Source organism: Hyaena hyaena, unplaced genomic scaffold (assembly GCF_003009895.1).
Source record: "Hyaena hyaena isolate Hyena2069 unplaced genomic scaffold, ASM300989v1 scaffold_498, whole genome shotgun sequence".
In the NCBI taxonomy this organism is placed as follows: domain Eukaryota; kingdom Metazoa; phylum Chordata; class Mammalia; order Carnivora; family Hyaenidae; genus Hyaena; species Hyaena hyaena.
Window position 1 is genome coordinate 46,209 of NW_024081131.1, and position 26,800 is coordinate 73,008.

A 26,800-nucleotide genomic window follows, 5' to 3' on the forward strand; every position below is an offset into this window, starting at 1 on the left:
GGCAAAGACTTCTTAGAGAGGACACAGAAAACAAAAAAGATAAATTGGATTTCAAAACTTTAAAAAAGTCAGTTTATCAAAATACACCATTAAGAAAATGCATACAGAGCCCCAGACTGAGAGAATTAATAATAAGTTGTACTTTTACATAATAATGGCATAGGAAGTACAATGAAAATAATATTCCATTTATATTATAATATATAAAATACTTGAATTCCAGGCATAAACTTCTAACAATGAAACAAAAGGAAAAAATAACTGGAGAGTTATACTTTATGCTTGATTGTACAGACTATAATAAAGATGACAACACTTCCTAATTTAGTAAAGATATTTTAATGTGAGACTAATTAATTTTTCTCAGGATTTTTAAATAACATTTTTAAATGGGATTTCCAAGCCAAGGAAACATGCCTTTGTTTTTAGTTTATTGACTGTTTCTAACAGTGTGTTTTTATCAGATTGGATTGTGGCAATCAGGAATTCTATAATTGGTCTTTGATTTGTTAGTGGATATTCAAACAAAACTTCCAAAAAAGGTTAAGAATACTGGAATAAAAATTAGGCCATGAGCAGCTCCAAATACCATAACAAGAAACATAATCTTAAAAAATGTCCTGAAGATGTATGCTTTAGCTGCAGATAAAACACACACCCCTATTACTGTTGAAACTGCACTTTGTAACACTGGATAGCCTAGCAGATACAATGCCTCGATTGTTTTTTGGTTTACTGAGGGCTTAGAACTGGAAACAAATGCGTAAGAAATGTGTGCAGAAAAATCGAAAGAAAATCCTATACAAATGACAAGATTAATCATGGATATGGAATCAAGATTGACATTCCAGAATGCCATGAAACCCGTTACTCCCACAATCACAGAAGCAATAGCAAAAGTGACCCACAAGGAACACAGTGGATGAGGAATTAACAATAAGGAAACAATAAACATGGCCGAGGATGCAACAATGACATTTCGAACAGTGTTTTCTAATATTGCAGTGTACTGATCAAAATATATGAAAGCCTGGTTGTACACCATTAGGGGAATTTCACACTTCTCAGCTATGCCTCGTAACTGGAATAACATCATCTTCTTATTGGTTGAAGAAGAAACGCCCACGGTCTGAATGAAGCCCCGGGAAGCAATGATTTCATGTGAAGATGAAATATTAATATCATACATAAAAAGTGGAAAATTTGTTAAAAAATTGGGCAAACTGTTTATAAAAGTATTCTTATCATTTACACCTTGCCCGCTATTTTCCATATATTGCACATACTCTCGTAACCAAAACTCTGTAACATTTTTATCTACATAGTCACTGTTTTCCAAATCTGCCAGACATTTTTCCAGTTTTTGTCTAGCATCTTTATCCCAGTAGTCAAGAGTTTCAGTAACAATAACCATAACCCTGGGACCATAATCTGAAAAATAGTCTTCTTCTACATTAAAATAGGGCGTGATGTAGGAATCGTCACTTGCCAAATTTCGAAGGTCTAACCCTTCCTGCACTTGGAAACACCCATATATACTACTTACGATGTACAAAATATATAAAAGCACTACAAAAATCTTGGACTCAGTGCTTGTGAGAAGAGGGCCAAAATAGTCTCTGAAGAACAAATTCATTGGATGGATATCAGTTTCTTGTTCATCTGGGAGAGAATCACATGGGAGACAGCAGGACTTTTTAAATGGGGAACACTTTTGGTCAGGAGTTTCTGGCTTTTTCAACCAGCGTAGACAGAATACTTCTCTTTTACCATCCAGGGCCATAACTGCTCCAAAACAGGTGATGTTATAAAAATAACAAAAGAGCAGAGTTGTTCCTGTATAGATGCAAAAGTACTGTACGGACCTGAAAGAGGTCATAATCCCTGTATAGAAGGCCAGGACGTTGGTGATAGTGGTGATCGTAATGGACACTGCCACTTTGGAATAGACATTGGATAGCCGCTCTTCTATGTTATCCATGAAGCTGGTCTTCTGCCAGGCAGAAATCATTATAAACATATCATCAACCCCAACACCTGTTAAAAAAAAAAACAAAGAAACAATCTCCATACATATTAATATCTATTGAAAATTAAACACATAAACTCAAACCATCTTCTTTGTCCATCTCTAAGGTCTTATTTATCTTGCCTGATCTGTGCTTTGATACTACTACTTTCTCTGGTTGCCGCTGAATCCACAGTGGAATCCACCCCTTCCCCTGTAATAACTCTGTGCTTTATTCATACTCCTATTATTTGTACATAGCACAGGACACTCTATGCCTAGTCTTCATTTAAGGTGTTTTAATGATGAGTCAGGAAACCTGTTGTGTTGGTCGAAGCAGCATTAGCATTGTGTCTTTGATTCTACTGGATTACTTGAAAGATCATTTTCTCATAAACCATTTTACATGAATGCACAAACACACGAAGCCAACCTTCTGTTGCCTAAAATATAAACTGGACTTTTCTGTTCTACAGTTAGCATCTAACTATCAATGTGGTATGCTTTGAGAGGTACCACATAGTTTATACACCCAACACACACACACACACACACACACACACACACACGTATCATTTTCCTGCTACCCTGTATTTGATGCCCAGAATGTTGTCATTCAAACTTAACTTGCATAAGTTAAGGCATTGCTACTAAAATGCAAGTACTCTTGAGGTCGGAAATATGCACCAAAGTAAATCTTAATCCCTTATATATTAATGCCTACTAGGTAATTATTTCTTCTCCATGAGGATGTTTCATGACTAGTTTGGAATTAAGAAGACAGAAGAACATTTGAGGACATAGAAATCATCACTGAAGAGTGGAAAAGGACTAGAAAGAAGACGGGATTAGTATGGACAGCATGAGCATGTTGCGGATCAATTTAACCTCTCTCAAGATTTCTACTAGAGTTGACACTACTTTCACTAATGTATACCTTTGTTTCCATGTATATTGATACAAATTCAATAAAATAAATAAGTAAGTAAATAAACTGGAATAAAATGCTGATCTTAATTTCAGTTTGGGGGGATCTTATACATGGATTACATGGGAGGGTACAGGGAATTACAACTTTGCCTCTGATGTTCTACGGGTATGAGCAAGAAGGTAGAAGGATTTAAATTGACACAAGTCTATACAGTCTGTCATAAATTGCATCCTGACATCCCATGGCTACCAGCTTTGAGGATTTCACTTGTACTCAGCTGGACAAAAGGGAAGAATTTGAAGTACTAGGACCAAGAATGAACTCTTGATATTTAACAGGTATTTAAAAACTAGGTTTATGATTTGTAGAAACATATTCAGAAATTTTCTTTGCACACTTCTTGCTTGAGTTGCTTAGATCTCACACACACACACACACACACACACATACACACTCCTATGTACACACAGACTATTCAATACTGGTTTTTCAACTAGTAAATTATTATAAACCAGTAAATCAATCATATACACTTTAACTATACTTATTTATGGCTGTGGGGAATACTGAGTGACTAAGGGTTGGTGTGTACTAGGTAGGTGTGTCCTAAAGAGTTAGGGTAAATAAGTTGACATCCAGCACACATCTCATTCACTGTCTCCTCCAGGAAAGCAAATACTATTTCTTCCAAGGTTCTTATTTTCTAAAATATAAACACCTTTTTTTTCATGCTTATTGTAAAATAAATTCAGAAAGTGCAGGAAAATGCAGAGAAAAAATGTAAACAGTAATTCCACCCTACATTTTTATGTCTATCCATCCAGAATTTGCTCTATACAAATATGCACATGTAACTGTCTCTCTATTTCAAACACCCAGTTTCATAGCCAGCATTTTTCGTTTAACATTATATATCTACCTCTTTTTGAAGACTGAATATGATTCAAAAATTTTAATATTCTGTGTTTGAGTTGACCAATCCTATGCTGCTATGGGATTAGATTTTCAAAACCTCCCTGTTCTAAATAATGCCAAAATGAACATACCTGTTCTGCTTTTTGGGCACTTGTCTAATTGTTAGGGCAAATTCCTAGAAATGGAATTGGCAAACCAAAGGTATTTGCTGTTTAATATTTAAATTTTTTGATTTGTTGCAAAATTGGACTTAAAAAAGTGAGTAACAATTTTCTCCCAGCAGAATAAGTATTCATTTATATACAACATTCCTCAATCTTCAATCTTGCTAACATTTATTAATTTAATAAGAAGACAAGGTATCTCACTTTTGGTTTAATTTGCATCCATTCATTAATTGAGAAGTCAGATTATTTTTTCCCTCTATTCCCAGTGGTTTATATTCTGGAGTGTGTGTGTGTGTGTGTGTGTGTGTGAAAACTGCCTGTTCACATCTCTTGTCTCTGTTTTTCCATTTGGGGTACTAGATTTTTCCACCTCTAAACACACATACTTCAACTTGATTTTTTTCTTTCCTGTCACCTCATTTTGGATCTGTGGAGCCACTAATATAATTATTTTGCTTCATCTAACATAAATCCCTTCCCTTATCTATCTCCTACCCCCACATACACAATGTGTAGCCTCACATTTGGTTTTACTCACCTAGAATAAGAAATGGTGAATTTGCAACTATCATCACAAATGGGATCCCAACGTACAACATCAGGCCAAAGCCGCTCACCACTGCCAAGGCAGCAGAAATTACTCCAAAGGCTGCAACCCACATTTTGTTTCGTATACAGTCACACCTGTACATTTGGAGGGAAAAATCATGGAATTGGTGGTGGTAGCTTCCACACTGAAATTCCATCAGTTTATAACATTCTCGACTTGGATATCTGTTCAGAAAGCTCCTGGGCAAGAATTCCCATACCTGTCACTGAAGACCTTTAATTCCCAGGCACTGTCCCAGACCAAGTGGGAAAAAGGGCAAAGTTGTGAACCTGTACTTTAACCAAACTTCCTGAGCAATTCTGCAGCTAAGCACCAATATACTCACCAGCAGTTCAGGACCATAAAGATATACGAAACACTTCAGATGGTTAATTCCACTCTGATCTTCAAAGGGTATAAATGAAAGACAACAACAAAGGGAAGGCAAGCTCTAGCAGAGAAAGTGCCCATATTTAGTGCTCTTTTCACCAATCTTGACTCTAACTAACCATAGATGCAATTCTAAACAGCTCTTGTATTCCAAAACCAGTTCAATAGTATTGTGGTTAACAAAATGTTTGAAAGTCTCCTAAAATGTTTTCAGAATTCTTGTCTACTGGTGAAGCGAGTTCTAAAAGTTGCTACTAATTGCAAAAGAATTAGAAATGCAGTCCAGTTTTTTTTTAAAAAAGTTTATTTATGGAGCACCTGGGTGGCTCAGTCAGTTAAGCGACTGACTTTGGCTGAGGTCATGATCTCATGGTTTGTGGGTTTGAGCCCTGTGTTCTGCTCTGTGATGATGGTTTGGAGCCTGGAGCCTGTTTTGGATTCTTTGTCTCTCTCTCTCTCTCTCTGCCCCTCTCCTGTTCATGCTCTCTCTCTTTCTATGTCTCTCAAAAATAAATAAACTAAAAAAATTAACATTTAGTTATTTTTGAGAGAGAGTGTAAGTGCGGGAAAAGCAGAGAGAGAGAGGGAGAGAGAGAGGGAGAGGGAATGAGAGAGAGAGAAAAAGAGAGAGAGAGAGAAAACCAAGCAGGCTCTGCACTACCGGTGCAGAGCCTGATGTGGGACTTGACCCCACGAATAATGAGATTATGACCTGAGCCAAAGTCAGACGCTTAACCAATTGAGCCACCCAGGTGTTCCTGTAGTCCATTTTTGATAATGCTGACTGTACCTTTTTCTTTGCTGGACCAACAGAAATGGGAATATACAGACAGCATTTTAAAGTATGGACTAGGCACTTTACCTACCCAATAACCACAGTATTACATTTTAAAATATTCACAACCACCTCTGGTTTTATATTTTACTCTTTTGTTAACTGCTTCAAAACAAATGACTGATACTTGTCTCTAGATATTTTTAGGAGGAGAGAGAAACTAAGTTTGGATTGAAGTCTAGGAGAGTCAACTATGGAAATGGAAGCAGCGATTCTAATACAGCAACATGACCATGACCTTCAGGCAAGACAATAGTAAAATTAGCTAAACTTTCTTATTCTGAAAAACAATTTCTACACCAAGGTTTTATTTCACTTTTTTTTTCAACCCAGCAGTGCTATGAGTTAAATTGGGCCCCAAAACAACCACATATGCAAAATTCCAGGGCAAAAGTAAATTGCTTCCTTAGAATAAAATTCGATTAAAATGAATACTTTCTTAAAACAACAATATTGGTTTATAGCCACATAAAATAAGAAAGTAACAAAGATGAATTTTGAAATCAGAAAGATTAGTGAGTTACATATGACAGGTTTATTTCCATTCCCTCTTTCAAGCTTCTAGATTTTTTGGTGTAAATTTTTCAGAGAATGTAGTGGAGGGAGTGAATTGTATTATCGGCTATAGTGACTTTATTTTGACTAGGTACTGAGTTGACTTTGTCTAAATGATCTTTACTTTAATGTTCAATAGACAATGGAAAGAAAGATTTGAAATGGAACACGGTAGGAGTTTGGTGAATACACTTGCAGATATTCCAGTCACCAAGAGTTATTTTTTTTAAGTTTATTTATTTTGAGAGAGAGGGGGAAAGAGAGGGAGGGAGACTGACAGAGAGAGACTGAGAGAGAGAATCCCAATCAGGCTCCACACTGTCAGCGCAGAGCCCAAAGGGGAGATCAAACCCATGAACCATGAGATCATAACCTGAGCCAAAGTCTAGAGTCAGATGCTTAACTGACAGAGCCACCCAGGCACCCCTGAGAAGGATTTTGTTTTAAGCAGTTTATCAGAATGACCTAGAAAAGTCTTAGAACTTTAGATTTCCTGGAACCCAGCTATGCAACTCCTGATTCAGTAGGTTTGTAGTGAAGCTGCAGAATCTTCATGTCTAACACTTTCCTCATATAATTTCTGTGAGGGCAGCAAGATGGCCAATCTTTTGAATTTTTTACTAACTTGACACAGAAGGGCTAAAGTAGAAATTATTATAGTTAGACAACAATTACATGTTTGGTGAGAGATCCACATCTTCCATGAAAGGTAATGATGTTTGTTTTGTTTTTTTTTTTTTACAATATTTTACAATATTTTTTACAATATTTTTAAAAAATATTTTATTTACTTCTGAGAGAGAGAGAGAGAGACAGCATGAACAAAGGAGGGTCAGAGAGAGGGAGATACAGAATCTGAAACAGGCTTCAGGCTCTGAGCTAGCTGTCAGCAGAGTCCAATGCGTGGCTTGAACCCACGAACCACGAGATCATGACCTAAGCTGAAGTCGGACACTTACCTGACTGAGCCACCCAGGTGCCCCTGATGTTTCTTATCAGTGAACAATAGTTTACAGTGTATTTGAGAAGGGAAAGATTTTCCAGATTGTTTCAGAAATTGATCTAATATTTGGTGTAAATGTTGTCATTTCCAAAATGTCAGACAATTTTGAAAGAGTCCAGAAGATCAATATATCACTACTTGCTATAGGATAAGGTTCAAGCTAGAGCATAAACTTGAAAAAGCTTGTTCATATGACTTCACAATAAGTCAATATGGAACACTAAAATGTGTGCAAATAAGAGTTCTGTGAGAGGTAAATGCATATGTATGAAGAATAACCTTCATATGTAAGTGTATATGAGTCAGGCAGGATGGGCAGTGTCTTCGGGACTGTCTAGGAGGCTCTGCCCAGACCAGACATAAGAGATTCTCAGTGATAACAGAGAGGTGGGAGTGGGAGAGGCCCAAGGAACTTACATACACACTCAAAGGAGAATTGGTTTTATTTTCAAGCCCAGAGAAGGCATGTATTGAACCATCATGGCAGCAGCTGTGCCTTAAGTATTTCCCTCCTCCCTTTCTTTTTCTCCATGGACATGCTCCAACTAACTTAGCAAGATGGGAGGTAGAAAGAGAAGGGATAGAAGATGGCTGGTGAATCAACAGAATGGGAGAAGAGATTCGCAAATGACATATCAGATAAAGGATTAGTATCCAAAATCCATAAAGAACTTACCAAACTCAATACCTGAAACAATCTAGTGAAGAAATGGCCAGAAGACATGAATAGATACTTTTCCAAAAAAGACATCCAGATGGTCAACAGACACATGAAAAGATGCTCAACATCTCTCATCATCTGGGAAATACAAGTCAAAACCCCACTGAGATACCACCTTGTACCGATCAGAGTGGCTAAAATTAACAAGTCAGGAAACAACAGATGTTGGCAAAGATGTGGAGAAATGGGAACCCTCTTGCACTGCTGGTAGGAATACAAACTGGTGCAACCCCTCTTGAAAACAGTATGGAGGTTCCTCAAAAAATTAAAAATAGAATTACTCTACAACCCAGGAGTAGCAATACTAGGAAATTATCCAAAGGCTACAGGAGGGCTGATTCATAGGGGCACATGTACCCCAATGTTTATAGCAGTGTTATCAACAATAGCCAAGTTATGGAAAGAGCCCAAATGTCCATCAGCTGATGAATGGGTAAAGAACGATGTGGTTTATATATACAATGGAATACTACTTGGCAATGAGAAAGAATGAAATCTTGCCATTTGCAACAACATGGATAGAACTGGAGGGTATAAAGTGAAATAAGTCAGTTGGAGAAAGACAGATATATGTTATCCTCATTTGTGGAACTTGAGAAACTTAACAGAAGACCATGAGGGAAGGGACGGGGGAAAACAATTTCAAACAGAAAGCAAGGCAAACCATAAAAGACTATTAAATACAGAGAACTGAGAGTTGATGGGGAGGGGGCGAGGTAAGGGGAAAATGGGTGATGGGCATTGAGGAGGGCGTTTGTTGGGAAGAGCACTAGGTGTTATATGTAAGCAATGAATCATGGGAATCTACCCCCAAACAAAGAGCACACTGTGTCCACTGTATGTTAGCCAACTTGACAATAAATTATATTCAGAAAAAAAAAAGAAAAAAGAAAAAGAGGACTGGTGAGCTCCTTTTTCCCCATTAAGGGCTATCCCATGCAGCATGCTCTAGCAAAGGGTGCTGGAGGGTACCTTAGCTTTAAATCAAATACCACTTTTGTTTATTACATGGACACGGACATGGACATTTTAATTCTGACTGGAGGATTTTGTCATACTTACAAATGACCACAAAAGTCACAGGGCCTGCCTGAGTTTTCATGGGGCAGAGGAAGAACTTGCTCTTACCTACAAAACTTAAAGGGAACAAAAGAAGACAAAAATAAAGTTGCTTTATGTTTATATCTCATGAGTCCTATGTGTTCAGTATGCTGGTTGCATAAACATAAAATCTTCAAAGACAAATAAATATAAATGATTTTCTAGGGGTGTCTGGCTGGCTCAGTCGGTTAAACATCCGACTCTTGGTTTTGGCAGGTCATGATCTCATGGTTCGAGAGGTCAAGCCCTGCGTTGGGCTCTGTTCTGATAATTCAGGACCTGACTGGGACTTTCTCTCTCCCTCTCTCTCTGCCTTTCCCCTGCTCACTCAAGCACACACACTCTCAAATTAAATAAACATTTAAAAAGTTATTTTCTAATTGCTTTCAGTACAAGATTTTCTATACTACTGTCCATAATTATTTGTAAAGATAAGCAAGAATTGATATAAATTTGTATCTTCAGAACCAGCTACCTAGAAGGAAAGTTTTGTCAAGCCAATTGGTACCAATTGTTGGTACCTTGGAGATTCCACGCTAGTTTAACATTTTTAAAAAAATACTCTAATCATTTAAACAAAACTGAATTTTGTCTTTTCTCCTTCTCATCCTTCCTCCCCTACTTTCTCCCTCCCTCCCTCTCACTCTTCCTTCTTAGTTTTTCGATTTTGTTTGTTTTCTAGGGAATGTGGTCTTTCTTTCCAAAATAACAATGCTGCAAGGTAGTTTATTAAGTCTATTGAGATACCCATCATGGTTAATTCCCTTTACCTATTGGGGCCTTATTTTTCTCTACTTTAAAATCTAGAGAGCTGAGGGGCGCTTGGGTGGCTCAGTCATTTAAGCATCCGACTTCGGTTCAGGTCATGATCTCACAGTTCATGGGTTCGAGCCCAGCATTGGGCTCTGTGCTGACAGCTAGCTCAGAGCCTGGAGCCTGTTTCAGATTCTGTGTCTCCCTCTCTCTCTGACCCTCCCCTGCTCATGCTGTCTCTTTCTCTCTCTCTCAGAAATAAATAAAACATTAAAAAAATAAAATCTAAGGGCTCCTGGGTGGCTTAGTCGGTTAAGCGTCCGACTTTCGCTTAGGTCATGATCTCGGGGTTCGTGGGTTCGAGCCCCGCGTCAGGCTCTGTGCTGACTGCCAGCTCAGAGCCTGGAGCCTGTTTCACTCTGTGACTCCCTCTCTCTCTGACCCTCCCCTGCTCACGCTGTCTCTCTCTCTCTCCTAGAAATAAATAAAACATTAAAAAAAAATTAAAAAAAAAATAAAATCTAGACAGTTGAATTATATCTATGTTCCCAAACATACATATACATGAAAATCAACTAGAGACATTTTTGAAATACAGATTTTCAGACTGAAACCCCAGAGACTTGATTTAATACATGGGTTCAGAATATGTGGGTTTATAGTTCTCTCTGGAACTCTGCTATGAGAATCACTCAAATAATATTTTCTATGGGGTTACTTCTACAGCTAAATACTTGTGTTTGCTGATATTTTCACATTTTAGCTCTCTGATTACAAGAGCCCAAACTAACCTTAATGCCTAAATAACAATTTTAAGTGCTTAACAAGGTGAATCCCACATCAAAACAATGAGGACACATAAGTCAATTAATTTGGAGACTAATTTTTTTATGTAGTTAAAAGTACTAGTTCAAATTTACAACAGAAATAAAGACTTGTTTAATTCTATCAGCATATCTGCTTCCAAATGGAACAATTAATCACAACTGGCACAATATGTAAGGTAAAAAAATATATGCCAAATCAAACAAAAGTGGCTATAATTTCTTTATTTCTTTTTACTCTTCCATCTGATTGTACAGTGTTGCTAAAGGGGGAGTGGGTGGAGAAAAGACAGTTTAAAAAATACAAGCTTAGTGCTGGACATCAGCAAAACACAGAGTAGGAATTTTCCAAGTCTCATCCCTACACAAATATAGAATAAAGGGCATATATTTTCAGAATTCTGTGAACTCTGGAAAGCAGTCAAAAGCTTATGGCAACTAAGCAAGTGCTAAATAAAAGAAAAGCAGGGGAGCACTTCAAATCAGTAGGAAGGTTTTATAGTGATTTTACATGCCCTGTCTCCCTCTCCAGAGTGGTAGAAGTCTTAAATTGGCAGTGATCATAAGGTGGCAGATGTGTTAAAGTAGCACAGTCCCAAAGTGGCAATAGCCTTAAGACAGCAGCAATCTTAAAGTGGTAATAGCTTATGTTACCATGATGGAGCCACTTCCTTGTTTCTGGAGGAATCAGAACAGATCTTATTCCTAAAATATTTTCTATGTCTGTTCTAACATATTTGGGGACTACCTGAAGGACTGATGCAAGGCATTCCTCTGTCTTGTCTTACTCACAACTCAGGTTGAGAAAGCTGGAAACACCACAAGTTGAATTAACAAACCTCAAGTGCATAGAGCAAAGGATTACAGCTCAAAAATACAAAGGCTGCCTATGGAAAAAGATGAGGAGCATTTCTCTGGGAATTTAGGATATTAAAAAGCACTCAGATATCCTGGGGAACTTAGAAAATTACCCAGGGCAAGATGTATCCTCAGAAAAGACATAAGCTTTCACCTAGGGCTGATCCCTAGGTATAGTGTAAGCCTTGCTAAATGTTGGAGGTTCCCGGCACAGAACCATTTTGCAAACACTGAGAGAGCTCCTGGCATCCAAGGAAATCTATGTCAAAACACTAGCTAAGGTACAGAAACTTCAGTGTCCACAAAAACCAAGAATTAGTCTTTCAATAATAGTTTGGGATAACCACCAAGAAAATGGACTACGAATCTTAAATAAACCCATAGGAAAACAACAGAAAACTCTAGGGAAGGTAGACTCTAATTTCCAGTTAGCCAAATGTCCAGTTTTCAACACCACCACCACCACCAATAACAACAACAAAGCACAAAGTATATAAAGAAAGAGGAAAGTATGGTTCAAAATACATATGAAACAAAAGAAATAGAAATCATCCTTGAGGAAAGACAGAGATAGGACTTACTAGACAAAGACTATAAACACTCTTCTATATATGCTTACAGAGCTAAAGGAGAGCTCTGACAATAATAAAATTGAAATTAGAAATCATATGTGAGCAAAATGATAATATAAAGAGGTAGAAAATTTTTAAAGGAACTGAACAGAAATTCTGGAACTGAAAACTACAATAACTGAAATGACAAAAAACAAACCCAAAACACTAGAGGTATTCAACATCAGGTCTAATAGGTGAAGAATCAGTTAACTTGAAGATAAGACAATTGAAATTATGGAGTCTAAGAGACAGAAAGAATAAAGGATGAAGAAAAATGAAAAGAAACTCAGGGATCTGTGGGTCAACCAGCCAGTAGACTAACATATACATTATGGGAGTTCCAGAAGGAGAGAGAGAAAAGGAGGCAGGAAGAATATTTAAAGAAAGAAAAACTGAAAACTTCTCAAATTTGTTAGAAGACATGAAGCTACAAATCCAAGAAGCTTAATGAAGTCCAAATAGGATGAACTCAAAAAGACCCAGACTGGGAGCATTATAATCAAACTGTTGAAAACCAAAGGCAAAGAGAATCTTGGGAGCACATAGAGAAGGGCAACTCACCACATATAAGGGATCCTTAATAATTATGAAAGATGATTGCTCATTAGAACCATGGAGTCAAAGGGACAGTGGGATATTTATAGTGCTAAAAGAAAAAACCCATCAACTGAAAATTCTGTGTTCATCAAAACTGTCCTTCAAAACTGAAGGAGAAATTAAGATATTCCTGATAAACAAGAGCTAAGGAGGCTTGTTACCATTAGACCTGCCCTATATGAAATGGTAAAAGGAATCCTTCAGACAGAAATGAAAGAACAATAAAAAGTAATGCTAAGTCATATGAGGAAATTTATGTCTTAGTCAAATAAAACAGCTAGTATTATTATATTTTTGGTTTCTAATCCTACATTTTATTGCCTGCAGAATTTAGAACATAAAAATAATTATAAATCTATGTTATAGGGCATACAGTGTATAAAGATGTAATTTGTGACAACAACATAGAGTGAGGGACAGAGATGTATAGAAGCAGCATATTTGTGTGTTTTTGAAGGTAAGTTGGTATCAGTTTAATGCAGATTGTTTTAAATTTAGAATTATATGAATCTCCATGGTAACAATAAAGAAAATCTCACAAAATCATTGCAAAAGGAAATGAGAAGAAAATCAAACAACTCACTAGAAAAATAGAAACTAAACATAGAAGAAGGCCATAATGGATGGATTGAGAGACAAAAACTGTATGATACATAAGATACAAATAGCAAAATAGCAGAAGTCTTTCTTTGTCAGTAGTTATTTTAAATGTAAATGCATTAAACTCTCTAATAAAAGTTTAGAAATTGACAGAATTGGTAAAATAACATGATTCAACTATACACTGACTACAAGAGACTCATTGTAGATCCAAAGACATAAATAGAATGAAAGTTAAAGGATGGAGAAAGATATCACATATAAATAATAACCAAAGGAGGGCAGGGGTGAATATACTTCTATAAGACAAAATAGATTTTATTTTAAAAGAGACATAGAAGGGCATTATATATTGATAAAAAGAATAATTCATCAACAAGATACAAAAACTACAAACATACAAGCACTGCCAATAGACACCCAAAATATACGAAGCAAATATTGACAGACTTGTAGAGAGAAATACATGGAGAATTCAAAATGCCGCTTTCAATAATGTTAAAACATCTAGGTCTATAATCTAGGTCAAGAAAACGGAAGAAATGGACAACATTAAATAAATTAGGCCTTACAAAGATATATAGAACACTCAACCCAATGATAGCAGAATATACATTATTCTCAAGTGAACATGAAACCTTCTCTGGAATAGATCATATATTAGGTCACAAAACAAGTCTGAAAATTTAAAAATATTGAAATTACACAAAGTATCTTTTCAACCAACAATGGAATGAAGCTACAAATCAATAATAGAGGGAAAACTGGGTAATTAAAAATGTATGGAAATTAAGCAACGCACTATCAAATAACCAATGCGTCAAAGAATAAATCACAAGGAAAATTAGAAAATACTTAGCAACAAATGAAAATAAACACACAGCGTATCATATCTTACAGGATGTAGCAACACCAGTGTTCACAGATAAATTTATAGTACATTAATAATTTAAAAAAGATCTTCAATCACCTTATGGTGCTAGATATCTCATAGAAATAGAAGCAAAATAAAACAAAACAAAACCCGAAGCTAACAGAAGGAAGGAAACGAAAAGATTAGAATAGAGATAAGTACAATTGAGAATAGAAAAACAATGGAGAGAACCAATAAAACCAAAAATTGGTTATTTAAAAAGATCAATAAATTGACAAGCCTTTATCTGGAGTGACAAAGAAAAAGAAAGATACAAATAACTAAATCAGATTTAAAATTGAAGACATTATTAACCTTAGAGAAATATAAAAGATTATAAAAGAACACTGTAGGTGTGTCTGGGTGGCTCACTTGGATGAGCGTCTGAGTTCGCCTCAGGTCATGATCTCAAGGTTGATGGGTTTGAGCCCCGCACTGGGTTCACTGCTGTCAGCGCAGAGGCCACTTTGGATCTTCTGTCCCTTCCACCCCTCCCCACCCTCTGCCTCTCTCCTGCTCATGCACTCTCTCTCAAAAATAAATAAACATTAAAAAAATAAAAAAGAATACTATAAACAACTTATGCCAATAACCTAGATGAAATGCACAAATTTCTAGAAACACATAAATGACCTAAACTGACTCAAAATGAAATAGAAAATCTCAACACACATGGAACAAGTAAAAACATTGAATCAGTAACCAAAAACCACCCAACAAGAAAAGTTCACTGGTGAATTTTACTAAACATATAAAGAAGTGACACCAATCCTTCTCAAGTCCTTCCAAAAAATTGAAAAGGAAGAAACACTCCCTAACTCATTCTATGAGGCCAACATTACACTGATACCAATCCCAGACAAATACTACAAGAAGAAAAGTATAGATCAATATCTTATGAATGTATATACAAATGTCCTTAATAAAATTCTAGTAAACCCAATTCAATAGCACATTAAAAATATACATCATGACCAACTAAGATTTATCTCAGGAATGCAAGAATGGTTCAACATGGGGAAAATCAATCAAGTAATATATCACACTAATAGAGCAAAGGATAAAAACTATATGATCATCTTAATATATGCAAAAAAGGCATTTGACAAAATCCAACACCCATTTACGATAAAACAAAAACAAAAACAAAAACAAAAACAACTTCAGGGGTGCCTGGGTGGCTCAGTCGGCTAAGCGGCTGACTTTGGCTCAGGTCATGATCTCACAGCTCGTGGGGTTTGAGCCCCATGTTGGGCTCTGTGTTGACAGTTCAGAGCCTGAAGCCTGCCTCGGATTCTGTCTCCCTTTCTCTCTGCCCCTCCCCCACTCGCACCCTGTCTCCTGAAACCAAATAAACGGTAAACAGACAAACAAAAACAAAAAACAAAACAAAAAAACTTCAAAAACAAGGAATAGAAGGGAACTTCTCAAAACAATAGGGGCCATTTATAAAAACTGAATTGCTAACAATATACTCAGCAGTGAAAGACTTAAAGTTTCCCTCCAAAATCAGGAACAAGATAAAGATGCCCATTTTCACCAATGACATTTGACTCTGTAGTGGAAGTGCTAGCCAGAGCAATTAAATAAGAAATGGAAATAAAAGGAATCCAAATTGAAAATGAAGAAGTATATCTATTCCTTTTCATAGATTACAGGATTCTATATATAAAATTTCCAAAGAATCCATAATAAAACTAATAGAGTTAATAAATCAGCAAAGCTGCAGGATACAAGATCAACACACAAATATCAGTTGTGTTTCTAAATATGTGCAGTGAACAATACAAAACTGAAATGAAGAAAGTAATTCATTTGGATAGTGTATAAAATAATAAAATATTTAGAAATAAATTTAACTAAGGAGGTGAAAGACTTGAAAGCTACCAAAATTTAGTGAAAGAAACTAAAGAAGACCTAAATTAATGGAAAGATATCCTTAGTTCATGGGGAGGAAGACAGAATTGTTAAATGTCAATCTCACTTAAAGCACCTTATAGATTCAACACAATCTTTATCAAAATTCCAATGGCCTTCCCCTCCCCCCAGAAATGGAAAAGCTAACCCTCAAATTCATATGGAATTGCAAGGAGCCCTAGATATCCAAAATAATCATGAAAAAGACGAAAAAAATTGGAGGACTGAGATTCCCAGATTTCAAAACTCGTAACAAAGCTACAGGAATCAAACCAGTGTGGTACTGGCATATCAACAGACATGTAGGCCAATGGAATATAATTTAGAGTCCAGAATTAAACCCATACATCTACAGCCAATCGATTTTTGACAAGGATGCCAAGTCCAATCAACCGGGAAAGAATAATCTGTTTATCACATGGGACTTGGAAAACTAGATTTCCAGCAATGAACATAGAAACACGGATATACAATGGATTTCCATGCACAAGAATGAAATTAGACCCCTACTCATACTATATATACAAAAATAAACTGAAAATTTATCAACAACTTAAATATAAGGGTTATATATATATATAAACACATATATACACACATATATATACATATATACACACATATATACATATATAAGGTTAATTAGAAATTAAATATTAACCATGAAACCCTTAGAAGGAAACATAGGGCAAATGTACATGACATTGAACTTGTCAATGGATTCTTAGATACAGCACCAAAAGCGTAAGTAGCAAAAAAAATATGATAAAGTGGATTTCATCAAAATTAAAAACTCTTGTGCATTAAAGACAGTATCAACAAAGTGAAGAGACAATAAACAGAGTGGGAGAAAATATTTATAAATCATATATCTGATAAGGGTTTAGTATTTAAAATGCACAAAGTACTGAGGTGCATGGGTGGTTCAGTCAGTTGAGTGTCCAACTTTGGCTCAGGTCATGATCTCACAGTTTCTGGGTTCACGGCCTGCATCAGGCTCTGTGCTGGCAGTGTGGAGCCTGACTGGAATTCTCTCTCTCTTTCTCTGACCCTCCCCTACTCATCCTTCCTCTCTCTCTAAATAAAAAAATAAACTGAAAACCAAATATACAAAGTACTCATCAACAATAGATCTCAACAACAAAAAGACAACCAAATTAAAAAATGAGCCAAGGACTTGCATAGATATTTCTCCAAAAATGTACAAATGGCCAATAAACACATGAAAAGATACTTAACATCATTAGTAATTAGGGAAATGTAAATTCCAACCACACTTTGACACTATTAAGATGGCTATTATCAATAAAACAAAAAACAAGTGTTGGTGAGGATGTGGAAAAATTGGAACTGTTGGTACGATTCGGCAGTTCTTCAAAGAACTGAACATAGAATTATCACACCACTCACCAATTCAGTTTCTAGGTATATACTGAAAATAATGGAAAACAGGAGCTCAAACAAATATTTGTACATCAATGTTCATTGCAGCATTATTCACAAAAGCCAAAAAGTAGAAACATTCCAAGTGCCCATCAACAGGTAAGTGTATAAACAAACAGTGCTGTATCTATACGATGAAATATCAGTCACAAAAATGAAGTTTTGATAAGTGTTACGATATAGATGAACCTTGAAAACATGCTGAGTGAAATAAGCCAGTCACAAAAGTACAAATATTGTGTGATTCTACTTATATGAAATATCTAGAATAAGCAAATCCGTAAAGATAGAAAGTAGATGAAGGTTAGCCGGGACTGAGGGGAGGGTCATGGAGGGTTAGTTCCTAAGTGTTATACAGTTTCTCCTTGGGGTGATGGAAAAGATTTAGAAATAGATCGCTGTGATGGTTGCACAACAGTGTGAATGTAGTTAATGCCACGGAATTGTACACTTAAAACTGATTAAAATGGCATATTTCATATCTTTTATATGCATTTTGCAAGCCACAAATATATGTTAAAAAGAGTTAAAAAAAAAACAATAAAACCATTTTACCTGTAGCATGATATGATTGCAAATAATATGATCAGAAGGTATGCCAAGTGAAACAAAGGGATCACTGTCCTGGAAGTTGCTTCAAATTCCAGTTGTCTAGACATTGATGTAAAGTACACCACCTGCCACAAAAATATACCCAAGTAAATAACTTTTGATTCCAATATTTGTGTGAGTTAAAAACCCTATTGAAACACTATAGCTTACTGATTGAAATGACATGTTAAGATTTAGTAAAAGATCAAAATATGTGAGTCATGATTTTAGAATAAAGAAGATTAATATAGGTGTGCTTCTTCCCCAAATCTGTGGCACGCTTTCCGAAGTTTCTTTCCAAAACCCAAAGTTTAAATCTCCTGAATACACAAAATCTGAGGTCTACCTGCGATTATGAAATCATTCGTAACTACAGAAATTGTGGCTTTTTCTAAATTTTTAGTAGGTTGTTGTCTCTTACTATTTTAATTGCATCGATATTTCAGAAAGATCTGGTATTTTTCCAGTATTTGTCTCACTGACCAGGGTTATTCACAGTGTTAGTTTCAGAATAGCTAGCATGTGCCTGGCACTAGGCTATAACTTACTTGGAAAATGGTGAGCTAATTCTCTTTTCAATTATACCACGAAACTTCTTAAAAGTTTGTTGCTTTTATTTAGATGAACTCCAAACACATTTCGGGGGGGGGGTTCCCCAAACAGGAAAGACTTTAAGAGTAAGTATTTTAGAGTAAGTAATTTGACTAGAAAACTTGATGATCAATGTCTGTACTGAGCAGACCTACCTTAAGGTTGTAGGATTTGTGTTTTCCACCAGAGTATTACTAAGGATTTATGATGGGTGGTATCCTTTGATGTGTGAGATTAAGGAAGTTGGATTAAGTGCTAAATACAGTGGAGCACTCCCAACTGCAAATCTGGACTCCGTCAAATAATCGGGGGAGTGCTACTACTTGGAAAACTTATTCTTATACCCCCCCGCCCCCCACCTTCTCTTGGTCTCCCTGTAAAACTCAGCCACCAAGTACCTGGATCTTCTTCAAGGCCAGACTCTTCTCAACGTTGCTAAATTGGTTCAGGAAATGAATCAGCCACGCCTTGCTACGCTCGTTTTCCTCTCCAGCCTCAGTTTTCAGGAAGTAGAGCAGCCTCATGGCTTTGGCTTCCACGAGTAACTGGTTCATTCCTGTCCTCTCGCCTAAGAAAGTTCCTCCAATAGTGCCGGCCAGGTAGAGGGGCTGACCCGTGAGGTTGTCGATTGGGAAAGTGACATTTCTCAGGTCGAGGTTCCTGTTCATTTGCCAGGCAGACAGGAGTGGGTTGGAAGGCACGCAGAAACCCTGGTACTTGGCGCACACCTGACTGTAGCGGATCTGGGTTCCGTTTTCCCCCGTCGCATACAGATCCTGTATCGCGTCGTCCACTTTACTAACTTCTGATAAGATTGTTTGGTCTAGCAGCGAGGTGGTGTTGGAGACCGCTAGAATACAAGCGAAATTGACCTCGGTGCTCTTCCTGGAGACAGAGAAGCGGTAAGAGTCGTTGGCGGTGAAATGTTCCTGCACAAAGCGCCGCTCGGCCTTGGCCGGGCTCCCTATTGGGGTGTACTGCTCCTCGAGGTTTTCTTCTTCATCCTTGGGCAGGTAAATCAGGCCGGTGCCCAGAGCGGCCGTCAGCACCATGGGCACCAGCAGGAAGATCCAGGGGTGCGAGCCCACTTCCCACCCCAGCCTTCTGAAGGCGCGGGAGAGGGGCGCCTCCAGGCAGTCGGTGTGGCAGCGGGGTCTCTCGGACAGCTGTTTTTCCGACGGTGATGCGGGCAGGGAGTCCCCCTTCACTGACACCGAGTGTGAATGGGACGCCCCGGCGGGCTCTGGGAACTGCCCCGAAGCCCAGTTCAGTTCCAGTTTCTGTCCTTGATCTGACTCAAAGAGCTGCTCTGACTTGTGCTTGGAGGCCCTGAGCCGCTCTGCGCCCGCCCCTGCCTCCCCCTTCGACGGCCTCCCGGAGTCTTGCCCAGGCCGGGCCTCGGCTTCTCGCCTCGCGTCCAATTCGGGCTCCGGCTCCTCCGCTGGGGGCTCCCGCTCCACATGGGCCTCCGTCTCCAGCCCGGCCTCCGGCGCCACCTTGGGGGGACTAAGGCTCATTTCCGGGAAGGAAAGGCAATGTTCTCAAACCCGACAGCCGATTTGAAAGCAGCCACTGGACAGAGCGCCCATCTGCACCCCACCCGACGGTTTCCTGGAGAAATTCTAAGGAAGTCTGTTTGAGCTCCGGCTGCTCGCGCCTGGATCCCGGAGGCTTCGTTGGGGAGCACGTGTTTTGAGTCCTAGCCTAATAGCCCCAAATTCGCCTGTGGCGGATGCCTGCTGCTCCCAGGACTTTTAATACACAAATACTTCTCAACGGTAAGATGCATGCCTCTTCTACAAGACTTACACTTTGTTGGGGGGGAATTTGGCTTGCACACACACACATGCGCGCGCGCGCGCACCCCCCCCCCTCCAAGGTGTAACCTTTCTGGGGATCTCCAGTGACACAGTTCTCCGATAAGGAGAACCTGCTACACTTGATTTAACGATTCTTTGTGTTAAGTACAAACATAACATATACGTTCTCCTTGTAAATAGAGTAAATAAGCTGAAAAGTGAGTGTTTATCTTTGGTCTATTCCACGGGTCCCAGGATGGAGGGACCTTGTGTTCATGTCACCATTTTTATGAAAACCATTACCGACCTATTAACATGCACACAACCGAAAGGCAGGCCCTGAGCAGTTCTTAAGAATTATGAAAATTGCTTGCCTGTTTTCCATGGTTGGTAGTCACCTAGCATTAGTGTGATTGTGTTTTTATGTGGGTAGGCCTAGCATTTTGATGAAATCTCCAGATTGTAAGAGTACTAAGTGCAAGAGTTTAAGGAAGATATTTTCAAGGAGAAACAAATAGGAGATTTTGTTAAGTTACCTCTCCAGAAAGTCCTTGTTTAAGAGCGACCTTATTAAAATAACCACAAGATGGCACCCGTTTTCTATTTAAAAAGTTACGGTAAATGGAATTGAGGATTCCTTCTCTCTATCATCTGTGTGTTCCAAGTCCTAATTATAGCTACATCTTGAGTTCATCGCTGGTGTACTATAAACCTCGTGGCTTCTGTATCACATCTAAAGTCTGTAGATAGAGGAACCGATTTGGGAATTCCATTTGTTGAACCATATCTACATTATGGAGAGAACAGCTCAGCTAATGTCCTAAACATTTAAGATGAAATGTTAGGGTAAAGGTGTTCAGAAGTACTTTATAATGTACACATCCAAACACAGGGTCTCTTCCTGCCCATCTTTATAAAGTGTTTCTTTAGCACAACATCAATGTATGTTTTTCATCTCAAAACACAACCAGTAGATTTCTACAATTGCTCCTAAATCAGCCAGAGTGAAGTACTAATAAGTTCTATAGTAAAATATGTGCCTTGGGATTTACCCAGTTTCTTTATTATAGATTATTGACTCTAGATTATTTTATTAATCTCGTTATCTAGATTACTAATGTTTGTGCAGGTCTAGAATGTCAGTAAAAAATACAACTATTAGTTATTGTATCATTTCATAAAAGGAATGTGGCATTTTAAAAATGAGCTCATCAGCTATTTTTGATTTATAAAAGCCTGAAAGGCTCTGAAAGATTGGTTTCAGAGCTCTACACTTCTCCAGCTGCAGCTGTAACATGGCCTAAGAAGTGACATGGATTCTAATTATGGAAGTCTCTAAAAGTTCTTCCTTTCAATTCAGGAAGACCCTCTGGCCTTCAATCTGAGGATAGTGTCTACTGTACCAGGACAGGATTCTCCGTACTTCAGAAAATGCCTTTTGTAGAAGGCATTTGAGAAGGGGATGGGCATTAGGAATTAAAGAACATAGTTTAGAACTTAAAATTTTATCTAGTCTATTTCTTATCCACATTCAGTCTAGATAAAATGAAGGAAGCAAAGCATAACCTTTTATCTCCTATCACCACGTAGATTCCATTTCCTTCTGTTCCCCAGTCCTTCTCAAGCAGCCTCTGTGCCCCACTTTTTTTCTCTTCTCCTCCCTTCTCCTTTGCTTCCCATCCCCCTTCTCCTTTTCTAAGACCTATTCTCTCAGGTTAGCCAAATTGAGTTTGATATAAATAAAGGAAAGTTGCCCATTATTTTTTATTTAAAAAATGTTTTAAAAAAAAAATGTTTTGCCCATTATCATTTATAAGATGTTTCTGTTTTAACTGTGTATTTTACCTATGATCATCTGTTTCCTGCACTTGACCATGAGATCTTCAGAGAGCTCTGTCTCATTCATCCCTGCAGTTGGTACTCAGAGGACACTCAAATGTTAGTCATAACTTCAGTGGTCCTATTTGTCTTTCCATAGCTCTAGAAATTATATAATTCAAATTTGACAGACATCATTCTGTATTGTATTCTGTAGATCCTGTAGGGTCTGCTCAAAGGCCTGTATTCTCAATGAGAAATGAGGTATCTTTTTGCATCTTTTCATCTGCTCTATCTTAAGCTTTTTCCCTTTTCCTTTTTTCTTTGTTGGAATTAACACAGTACAGCTATGTCTCCTAACTTGTATAATAATCTGTCACAGAGCATTATGGAATCACTCAGTTTTCCTTTTCTAAATTGAAATGTAAAGATTTAATAAATTGATTGGTCATTGAGAAGGAGCTCTAAAACTTAAAGATGAATAATTAAGAAAGAAACTGAAGAAGAGTCAGCAGAAAGAACTGACCATGAATGTGGTATTGTGGAAGAAACATATTGTTAAGACATGTATGCATATGATGGTAGGGTGGTAGGCTCTTATATTGATGGTCTCTAATGAATCATGGCTCCTAGTATTTATGACTTTTCATGGTTCCCTCCCACATTGACTCTGGATTTGGCTATGTGACTTACTTGGTCCAATGAGACATTAGCAACTGTGACACAAACAGAAAGTTGATAAGTTCTTGTACATTTGGGATTGGCTTGGAAGCAAGAAAGCTCAGGTTTTTATGGATTTGGGGTTCATAATACTGATGATAAAACTCTTTGAAGTAGTTACTTTATCATTGACTTTCATTAAATTTCTTTAAAAAATTTTTTTAATTTTATTTTAGAGAGACAGAAAGCACAAGCAGGGGAGTGGGCAGAGAGAGAGAGAGAGAGAGAGAGAGAGAGAGAATCTTAAGCAGACTCTGTGCTCAGTGTGGAGCCTGATGGGGGGCTCAGTCCCCTAACCTAATCATGACCCAAGCCAAAATCAAGAGTCAGATGCTCAACCGACTGAGCTACCCAGGCGCTCCTAAATTCCTTTTTATATAATAAGGTGAATTTCTCCTTTTCTATAGTATAGCGATGCTTAAAAAATGGCTCAGGAAACAGCAGAAGACAAGTTGGAGAATGCTTGAGAAAAGAAAAATAGAGATTTCTTTAATGGGAGTGTTGGAATTTGGGAGAACCCATTCGACAGAAGAGGAAAAAGGAGATCTTGAAGGCTACACTCAACATACAGAAAGGATAAAACAGCAACAACAACCAGACTGGGCAGCTTATGGAGTAGGACTTTAAAAGGGGGGAAATAATTTAGTAACTAATGGCTGGAGACAGTGACTAGAATCTTAAAAAATCTGACAGAGGAGGGGTGCCTGAGTGGCTCGTTCAGTTAAGCGTCTGACTTCGGCTCAGGTCATCATCTTGAGGTTCGTGGGTTCGAGCCCTGAGTCAGGCTCTGTGCTGACAGCTCAGAGCCTGGAGCATGCTTTGGATTCTTTGTCCCACCCCCCCTTGCATCTCCCCCACTTGCGCTCTGTCTCTCTCTCTTTCTCAAAAATAAACATTAAAAATTTTTTTTTAAATCTAACAGACGAAACCAGAGTAATGTTCCCAGAGGGAGCACAAGCCCAGGAGATAACTGAGTAACTACAGATGCTCTTGGAGATATTCCCTTGAAGAACAGGAGAGCTAGTCAAAGTGTTTGAAAATCTGAATTGACTTTTAAGTCAAGAACTTGGGCAATTAGATTAGATTCCCTCACGTATTATTAAGTCAATGTCCAGGTGATAAAGTCACTTAGATAAAGATTCTTGTATCTTCTGAGCCCTAGGGAACCAAGACTTTGTAGAGTTAAATCTCAGAAGAGAAGCACAGTCTTCATATTTCTGCCTGTGGGAGCCTTCCCAAAACAAAAATAGAAGGAAATGTTAGAAAAAACAAAACCCAATGTCTGAGCCCTAAATCAAGGGGAAGTAATAAAGAGAGTGTACTCAGTCCCACCCTTACAACCCTGTAAGTACTCAGGGTTGCTTACAGGTTTTTGAGAAGGAAAGAAATCACTGTGAGGGTCAGGATAGGATTTATAAAACTAAGGGAACCTTCCTAAAAAGAGTAGGAGAAATGTAGCCTAGAAAAGGGGGTGGTTTTGCCATGGATCTCCACCACAGAAAGAAATGTGACAGAGGAAATATCTCCATCCCATTCAAGTGAAGTAGTTCTTAGAGTATAGAAAATCGAAAAGCTGAAAAGAGTTCGTTTTTTTTGCGAGTGAGAACATGGAGGTAGTATTGGTCCTCACTGGGCCCCAAGGGGTAAAAAGTTTAGCGGTTTAAATAACAGATTCTGTTCAGAAATCTGCTGAGGATGATTCTACAGCTGAAATGTATGTGGGGACCTCAGGGTAAAGTGTCCCTAGGACATAGGTTCTAGGGCCTACACAGATTCTGCTCAAATAGGACTAGACAGAACCCACACTCAATCCAGGAGTACATGGTCTACACAAGCAGTGGAAGTTCAGCAGTCTTGGGTATTTTTCAAGGCATTATGGCATGCTAGTTAAAAGTGTGGACTTTGAGGCTAATGTGCCCATCTCTACCTCTTACTACCTGTGTGATTTTGAGCAACTTACTTAGCCTCTCTCTATCTCCACATTTTCCACTTGTCAAATAGAGAAGATAGTACCTCACTCATGGGGTTCTTAGGATTAAATTATTTAATACATGTGAAATTATTTAAAACACATGAAATTCAATAAGGATTATTATTATTAGAATTATTTTCACACTGAATGGGATTTAAAAACTTTTTAAAAAATATTTATTTATTTTTGAGAGAGAGATAGAGCACCAGAGGGGAATGGGCAGAAAGAGAGGAAGACACAGAATCCAAAGCAGGCTCCAGGCTCTGAGCTGTCAGCATAGAGCCCGATATGGGGCTTGAACCCATGAACTGTGGGATCATGACCTGAACTGAAGTCAGAGCTTAACCAACTGAGCCACCCAGGCACCCCGAGTGAGATTTTTTATTTGTTTTAGTTTTATACCTTTATGAAGGTAAGGAAAGTTTCCTATCAAATGTTTTTTTAAATCATGAATGAGTTAAATTTTTATCAAATCATGTATGTTAATCTATTGGGAAGACCATGTGAAGTCTCTCCTTCATCTATGTATGTGGCAAGTAGTACCATTATTCTTTAATCTTGAAAAATGCTTGAAAACCCTAAATGTCTGGGGCACCTGGGTGGCTCAGTCAGTTAAGTGTCCAACTTTGGCTCAGGTCATGATCTCATGGTTCGTGGGTCTGACCCCTGCATCAGGCTCTGTAGCTAGCTCATAGCCTGGAGCCTGTCTTTGGATTCTGTGTCTCTCTCTCTCTCTGACCCTCCCCTGCTCAGGCTGTCTCTATCTCTCTCTCAAAAATAAATAAAACATAAAAAAAAAAATTAAAAAAAAAGAAAACCCTAAACGTCAGAATATAATGTGGATTCAATTAACTAAAGTTTTTATAGCGTTGTTGCATTCATGTTTATAGGTGAGATTGGTTTATAATTTTCTTTTATTGTCCAATTTTGATAACAATGTTATACCAGCCTTATTACGTAGCTTTTGTTTTCTCTTCTCTCCAAGAGTTTATGTAAGATAGACATATCATTTTTTCTCCTTTTCTTTATTTTATTATATTTTCCTGTCATGATAAGTGTACTCTTTGACTCCCATCACTCATTTCTGCCATCCCCCACCCAGCCACTTCCCCTTTAGTAACCATTAGTTTGTTCCCTGTAGTTAAGAGTCCATTTCTTGGCTTGTCCCTCTTTTTTTCCTTTGCCTGTTTATTTTGTTTCTGAAATTCCACATATGAATGAAATCATATGGTATTTGCCTTTCTCTGACTTCTTTATTTTGCTTAGCATTATACTCTCTAGCCTCATCCATATCATTGCAAATAGCAAAATTTCATTTTTTTATAACTGAATATTTCATTATATATATTGCATCTTCTTTATCCATTCATCTATTAATGGACACTGGGCTGCTTCCATAATTTGGCTATTGGAAATAATGCTATAATAAACATAGGGATGCCTGTATCCCTTTGAATTAGTGTTTTGTATTTTTGGGGTACATACCCAGTAGTACAATTACTGGATCATATGGTAGTTCTATTTTTAATTTGTTGAGGAACCTCCATACTGTTTTGCACAGTGGCTGCAACACTT

At 37.8% G+C, this 26,800-nt stretch overlaps 1 protein-coding gene across 1 annotated transcript; it reads right to left on the reverse strand.

Moving 5' to 3' along the window:
• Positions 1-323: 323 nt before the first annotated feature.
• Positions 324-20,433, reverse strand: PTCHD3 (patched domain containing 3). Its single transcript, XM_039254768.1, has 4 exons — positions 19,315-20,433; positions 18,290-18,411; positions 4,560-4,705; positions 324-2,037 (listed from the first exon to the last, which is right to left on the reverse strand). Exons 1-4 carry the CDS (start codon positions 20,431-20,433, stop codon positions 521-523), a joined length of 2,904 nt encoding a protein of 967 aa, XP_039110699.1. The 3' UTR covers positions 324-520.
• Between the last annotated feature and the right edge of the window lie 6,367 nt (positions 20,434-26,800).

Excerpts from the sequence above, each read along its gene's own strand:
- PTCHD3 (XM_039254768.1), bottom strand. The coding sequence starts at position 20,433 with ATGAGCCTTAGTCCCCCCAAGGTGGCGCCGGAGGCCGGGCTGGAGACG. Across the intron at positions 4,706-18,289 it reads GCAATCATATCATGCTACAG|GTGTGACTGTATACGAAACA; the intron begins GTAAAATGGTTT and ends CCAAATGTACAG. Across the intron at positions 2,038-4,559 it reads TTCACCATTTCTTATTCTAG|GTGTTGGGGTTGATGATATG; the intron begins GTGAGTAAAACC and ends TTTTTTTAACAG.